Genomic DNA, 7,505 nt, shown 5'->3' with positions numbered 1-7,505 from the left:
CTGCCGCTCAGGAAGCTCCCGCTGTCTTCCAGGGAATCTTTCCTGGCGTGTTCGAAGGAGCAGCGGTTCCAGTTTCTGTAGCTGTAGGGCCACCAGCCCAGCTGCTTGCGCCGGTGGCACTGGCATCTCAGGATCTGGATAAAAGCCCTCTTGAACTCTTTGCTGGAGCAGGGGTAGATGATGGGATTCAAGCAGCTGTTGAAGTAGCCAAGCCAAAAAATCACCTTGAAGATCGTTTCAGGGGGCTTCAGAGCTGAAAACAGGGATCCTGTCCAGGGGAAACAAGCAGAGAATATCTGAGATAAGGGGTTTGTCTGCCTTTAGGAAGGGAACACGTTCATTAGATCACTCTCAGAATCTGTGTTTTAAAACTCCTTTATGCATGTTGCTTTCAGTGTTGGTCTTTTGGTACTAAACTGTTATTTTTAAAGCTAAAAGAAGTGTTTCCCATCTGAAAGTTAAAGGAGCACATCATTGATGTAGGATGAAAAAATAAGAAGCATTTCTTGTGTTTATAGGTCCACACCTGGTGCAGGAACATCTCCTGATCCCAGGGACAGACAAACCTCCCTTGCCCAGGCTGTTGCATGAGGCACACAAGGAATAAGGCTGTGTCTTCTTCAAAGAGCTTTCAAAGGTCATTTTTGAAGAAAAATGTTCCCAGGCCCCTCAAAAAGAGCATTTCCAGATGCACCTTATAACTTCTAATGCATCCTCTGGCAGCTGCTGAACACCCCTCCATTTATCCAGATTATTGAGAGAGTACAAACCTCCCGAAACCTGAAGTGAATTGTGGAACTTCCCTTGTCTCAGGCATTCATAAAAATGGTGTAACCCAAACCAAGAGGTTATTTTGTGAGTACTTCCCCTTCCCTTCACAACCAAACAATTTCCCTGATGAGGCTGCCCAAACGAAAAGCTCACACTGGGGAATCCACTTCCTGTGCTTTTAGTGGTAATTGATCAGATAAATTTAGCAAATGAGGCTGGAGAAAAGAATGTATGGGATTTTTATGGCAAACAGGCATTGAGCTGGATCAGTTATCCATCTGGGAAAACACCTCTGTGTCTGGCTCAAGTAACCAAGGAGTGGGGATTCAGGAGAGAATTCCTCTGACAAGAACTGGAGTTAAATTTGGTGAGTTTTTCAAATGGAAGGCGACACTCCAGCCTGGCTTTTCCTCTGCAGTGGTTTTGGGTGTGCTGGGCTGTGAAAGCAGCTGAGTCAGTGGTGGCTGTCAGGACGCCGTGGAGGGGCGGGATGTGATTCTGGGCACCGTTCCCATCTCACAGCAACGCAGAGGTCGTGCCTGGGGCCTCAAAACTATGCAAGAGCACTTCCTCTGCTCCTGGGTGACAGCTCTGGGGTGCCAGCACATCGTGTGTGGGGCCAGCTCTGGGCTGCTGCTGCCTCCAGGAAGGGTCCTGTCACTCCACATCCCAGATTTTAACCTGTCAGGAGTGAACAAGTGTGGGCTGTTTTGATACCTCGATAAAATGCTAAAGCAAAGCCTCCTGGACACACTCTGAACACCAGACTGATATTTCCTGCTCTAATCTCCAATCACTTCCCCCACTGCAGCCTGATAAAGAGATTAAATGTTGCCCTGTGCTGATTTAAATTGCTCTTCAAAATGCCTGGAAAATTTGCATGTGGTTCTCTCCTCAGTGATTTATTCGTGGTGGGGTGGCCAGAGGGATTTCCCTACTCCAAGTGATTGCTCTCCTGGTGTTCCACGTTGAGCAGCCTCGCTCCAAGGGGATGTGTATTGTCTGCTCACTTTTATTTCTCAGCACTAACTCTGTGATTTATGAGTCACAGCACCACAATCCTCCCTCTCACTGCACCGCTGACACCAGTGAGATTCTCACACAGCACAAATGGAGAACAGGAAATAATTCAGAAAATCAACTTGATCAGTTTTCTCCCACAGTCCCCAGGCTTGATGGAGCTGTTGAGCTTAGAGATACACTGAGCAAGAGCAAATGTCATGGAAAGGAATTAAGAAGTATTTTATTTAGGAAGAACTAATTTCATTTAGGGTCTGACTGGTTCTTTATAACAAATGCTTCATCACAGAGAAAGTCAAGTCTCCTCAATGAAATTAGGGAACACTGTGGGAAACAATTTGCCACGTTAATTCTCCTCACATATTCTGCAAAATATGGAGGCAGAGCGCCACTGAGACATCAAAATTCAGAGTCCACTGGACTCAAGGAAGTCCTTGGAACCCTTTGTAAAGGCTCATAAGGACTTTAGTGGACCTGGGAAGAGTCCTTAAAATATCAAGGTGGGCAGCAGGAAAATCTGGAATGGCTTAATCATTGTACTCTTAATGAAGGAAAACTCTTCCCTGAAGGAGGTTTTAATTAAACATTCATTTTTAATGCATTGTGGGTTTGATATCAATTAAGTGTAATAAATTACTCATGGAATGATCAGTTCTGCTCAGAATTTGTTACTTAGATTAGATAATAACTGGGGAGGAGTACTGTGAATTCCCTGGATTTAAGGACAAAAAGTCGCTACGGATGAATTTGGGGCTGTCAGGTGCTGTTTTCTGTACCTTAGAAAGGAATTGCATTTCATAATCATCCAAATCCAGTTTTGCTTAGATGAAAACACACCTAGCAGGGAGTGTGGAGTTGTTTTCCAGTTTCCTGGAACAAATCCAACGTCTGGATTTATTGCAATACAAGGGTACAACAGAGTCACATAAGGGCTTTTCTGAGTGCCACTGGATATTCCGGATGGGAAACTGGAGATCCACTGCATGGCTTTGTCATTGTGTGAAGATTAAAGAGCCACAAAATGTAAACTCCTGCTCTCTATTGATGACAGGTTGAAAATGAAATGTTTCAAAACCTTCTTGTTTGCACACCATGAAATACAAATAGAGAATTGGTAATTAGTGATTGGAAGTTTAGAGTCAGGTAAAGGTACCCGTGGAAGGCAATCCAAGGGCCAGTCTTCATTTTGGGGCAGATTGGAGCCATCCTGACTGGAGTTAAATCTGAGCTTTTCAAGAGAAAATCCCAAGGTTTTAAAAATCACTCTGGTGAGGGAAAGTGTTACAAAACACCAAATGATAACAGCTGAGTTCTGAGACAGGGAAAGCTGGGAACTTCACCAGCATCAACCCCCAGCTCCATCTGTCTCCCAGGAGTCAGCCTGTGCAGAAATCACCGCTGCTGTGCAAGGAATCTGCTTTATGATGGAACTTTTCTTGGCCAAAGTGATTGATCAGATTTGTGCTGTGACCAGCACGAGACTTTCCAGGCTGGGAACCTCGGTGTTCCCGCTGTGATTCCTGCAGGAGCCACAACTCCTGGAAGCTGCTGCTGTTCCAGCTGTGTTCCATCCACTGTGTGCACAGCCAGTAGAATCCTCCCTGCAGGAGCAATAATCTGCCCCTGAGAAGAGCTGTTGTGAGTTTAGAATGTGCTGAAAGGATGTGGCTGCCTTTTGTTTAAGCTTTCTGCAGCCCTTCTCACCACGGGCTCAGCCAAGCCAGCATGCCAAGGTTTTAGAGCTAATTGGATTTCTAAAGCTCCTGATTTCTTCCCTTCCAGCATCCAGTGTTTGTTTACATTCCCCTGGACTTATTTAATGTAGGAAAAAACCTCCAAACAGTAGATGTTTACAACCAGTAGATGATGAAGTGCAGAGGGTGGTTATAAAACTAAGGCTTGGTCAAACTGGGAGGCACTGCAGGGCTGCTGGAGAAGAGGGTTAGGATAACAGGGGAAACAGCTGGAAAACAGTGAAAAAAGATCTTGAGAAATAGGGAGAGCATCCAAAATAAGCGGAATAAATTTCAATAAGGAAAATGAAAGGAAAAGTGGATAAATGATAAGTAACCAAGTAGCATACAAATCTGGTGGGGTTGCAGTTGTCATTGTCCAGTGTAGTGACAGGTACATTATGAATATCATGGAATCATGGAATGCTTTGGTTTAAAGGAACCTTAAAGCTCATCCAGTGCCACCCTCTGCCATGGGCAGGGACACCTTCCACTATCCCAGGCTGCTCAGAGCTCCGAAGTGTCCTGGTTGTGAGGCATTTATGTCCCAGGCACGACAACCTACAGCAACTGCCTCATATTTCAGATGAACAAATCACTGCTATGAGAACAGCATGAACTTCATTCACAATGATTCAAATTTGAGAGCTTTTGAAAGGCTCCAAAAATAGAAACTTATCAGGAGTGGCCAAAATAAAACCAGGGCTTAAAGGAGGTACAGACAGGGATCAGATCTTTTCCTAAAGCCCAGAGCTGCTACACCTCCTTGCATTACAAGCAGTTGCAAGGCACAGCAGCTACATTTGATTTCTGAAGGGACAGTGCCTTGTATTTAATCACAGAATGACTGCCCTGGACACCACCTCCCAGCCCAGATCAGCTTTGTGACTTACACCACTGGGAGAGCTCATCTGTTTAAACTGTGCTGCCCACACAAATGTGATAAAACCAAGATCAGTTTTGGTCAGAATCTTGTTCAGTCTCTAAAGCTGACAGCGCATAGGGACAGAGACACAGCATTATTGTTGTTATTATTTAGTGCAAAAGAGTTACAGGCTCCAGCAGCTCCTGACTACACAGCCCACGAGCCAAGATTATCCTTGTTTTGCAAAGGATTAGCTGATTAAGGGGGTCTAGAAAAGCTAATCTGAGGCTGCTGACATTTCATTTATTGTACTTAGATATCTGCAATTACTGAACATGCTCTGGTGTTTTCTCTCCTCCTTGCTCCTGCCTGACAGCTGAGCCAACCTGTCTTGGCCATGGCTGGTAGCAAATAGCTCCAGCTACACCGTTACAGAGGTACTGGATGAATTTCCAGGGTAGGTTTTCTCTCTTGGCCCTCAGAGATGGGTGGTTTCTGCTTTCCAGTTTCTAGGGCTCACCTGGAAGCCCATCAGAACAGCTCTCAGCCTTGCCGTGGGTCATGCAGGAGTGTTTTAGTAAAGACAGGAAAAACCTCCCTGGCTCTTTGTTCCTGGCATTTCACCCAAAGCACCTGAGACCCTGAGCTCTGGCCTCGGTGCTTTAGGACCACCTGGATTGGTGTGACTTTACTCAGTGCTGTCCCCACAACACCAACCCGAGCAGCTTCTCAGGTGTTTGCAAACCCCTCTGGCACAAGGATCTCGTGTCCAAGTGCCCTGCTAAAATCAGCATTTCCTCTGAAATTCTCCCTTCCCTCCTGCCTTTGAGATTCCCTCTCACTGCCCAGTGGCTCAGTCCTGAATGTTTTTTCCTTGGATCTCTCTGGCCACCTGACACAGGAGCTGCTGCCATCCCTGGGGCTAAAGAGTCAACACTGCTTGATTTCTTTGTACATTTTTCTGCATTGCTTTGTGTATCTGGTTCTGTAACAGTGTCCCCTGTAGGATTTCCCTTTGTTCCTCTGACAAACAAACCCAAAGCCTGCAGAGGAATTACCCAGGAATTTGTGCAGTTTTCCCTACTTTGATAACGTGTCTGTTCTAAACCCCAGAAGTCAGTGAGTGACTGGTAACTGATACCCTTTGCAAAGCAAAGGCTTAAACCAGGGCTTAAGGGATGCTGTTTCAGTAGGAAAATGAATCATCCCAAAATAATCTGGTGCTCCCCACGTGCCAAAACACTCTGTGCTGCTCAGTGAATGCCCTCAGGATGTTTAATTGTCCAGTTCCTGCTGTCTCCTGTCAGCTGAACTTTGCACAAGGATTGACCTGCTAGATTGCCACATCTCATTAATTTATCTGAATTCTTTACAATTATTAACTCGAGGTCATCAGTTCTAGAGAGCTGGACTGGCCGGGGAGGGGAAGAGGAGGCAGATGAGGTGAAGATAAGCCAGGCCTAAAGCCCTGCAGAGAGCAGAGCTCAGTGGCACTGCCAGCACCAGACCTAAAGCCTGGGAGTGTTTCCCATGGAAACCAAGGGGCCTAATTTGGTATTCTGAGGCTGGCCTGATGTAACATAAATCTACATTCTGTACTTAAATAACATTTTATTTTAAGAATGATTTTGTGCTGGCTGACCTACAGTGTGTAGAATTTGTTATGCTATTTTTTATTATTTTATAGAGAGGTTTCAGAAGCTTAATCCATAATGATAGTCTCACCAGGTCCATCTTCATCCTGGAGCTCTTGGGACCTGCTCCCACTGCCAGTCCAAGAGTTTTGTTTTTCTTCAGTGGACGGACTCCAGGATTTGTGGGAGCAGGGGAAATTAGGCTCCAAACTGAGCAGTGAATACTGCTCTGATCTCCACTGGAATTATGCAGCAGACTGGGGAAGTGCCCTGGTTAAGTGCCTGGCGAGTTTTCCCCCTGGGAATGTCTGGGAGAAGTCTGGGAAGGCTGCTCTGAAATCTCAGTTTACAGGAGTGACCCTAAACCTCTCCTTATACAATCCTTCATTTTGCATTCACTTTTTAAACAAAGGCATTGGCATAAAATTGGACCCAACATTGTTTGAAGGAGGGAGTTTTAATGAGTGTTACCTTAGTTCTGCAGGGCTCTGGCCTTTAAATAAAAAGAATCTCTTTTACTCATCATCTATCAGCAATGAATATTTAATGTAGTCCTGCTGCCTAAAGAAGAATTTGTATGAAAGGGATGAAAAGAAACATTTATTTTAAAAAACCAAGATATTTACTCCTCAAAGCTGAGTCACTGAATTTATGGCCCAAGAAGTTGTCTCAAAGACACGTATGTCTTTAGTTTATTTCTTATGTTGAATCACAAATAATTTTGAGTGGCAGGATGACTTTGCTCAGCCAGGGAGCTTTTATAAATGTGTGCAGCCAGGATGTTCTGTGGCTCCACTGCTGGCTGGAAAGAACATCCAATACCCCAATTTCTCACATGAGAAATTTCTCACTCCCAGTTCTGCATCCTCAGGTGCTGAAGACAGCACAGCTCAGTGCTCCAGGCCTGACTGGGGTAATTCCTGGTGCTGAGGATTTACTGCTGCTCAGTGCCTGTGGTGTCAGGGCTGGAATTCCAGTCTGCACTGGATACAGAGCTTGCCTCGGGATTTTTGCTCTGGAAACGTTGATATAACTTCTTTTCATTTTTCTAAGCAATCTGCCTGCTTTCAGCACCACAGCTGTTCCCAGGGCATAGCTGCCACCTGATGGAATAACCTTGTGCCTGGAATATCAAACGGGGAGCTGTGGAATAAATTGAAATGCCAGGCTGGAAGAAGAAGAATAATTTTGCCGGGGAAACTCATGGAATTGCTGAGAACACCAAGGAAACTCCGCTACATCTAAGGAGGTTTGTTCAGACCTGGGGCTGTGGTGCTGCAGAGATAACATTTACCAGCTTGGCAAATGGTTTGTGGCTGGATCCACAGAAATCCAGAGCTGCTCTGCCAACACCCTCCTGCAGAGTCATGGAATTACTGAGGGAAACAGGGAGCAGTGGAATAGAAATAGAAATAGAAATAGAAATAGAAATAGCAATGATGCAGATGTGAGGGTGTGATTTGGGTTACTGGGGCAAACAGA

The 7,505-nt window shown here is 45.3% G+C and overlaps 1 protein-coding gene across 1 annotated transcript in view; it reads right to left on the bottom strand.

The window, feature by feature from the left end:
* ADRA1B (adrenoceptor alpha 1B) overlaps positions 1 to 7,505 on the bottom strand; it is a 12,260-nt gene that overhangs the window by 1,301 nt on the left and 3,454 nt on the right. The window contains exon 2 of the mRNA XM_008629123.2: positions 5 to 268. Within this exon, the coding sequence (XP_008627345.1) occupies positions 5 to 268 (264 nt within the window). The remainder of the gene's footprint in view (positions 1 to 4; positions 269 to 7,505) is intronic.

This window comes from Corvus brachyrhynchos, unplaced genomic scaffold, assembly GCF_000691975.1.
Source record: "Corvus brachyrhynchos isolate BGI_N302 unplaced genomic scaffold, ASM69197v1 scaffold21, whole genome shotgun sequence".
Classification (NCBI taxonomy): Eukaryota; Metazoa; Chordata; class Aves; order Passeriformes; family Corvidae; genus Corvus; species Corvus brachyrhynchos.
Note: the sequence above shows the minus strand (reverse complement) of the source record. Positions and strands in the feature narration are given on the sequence as shown.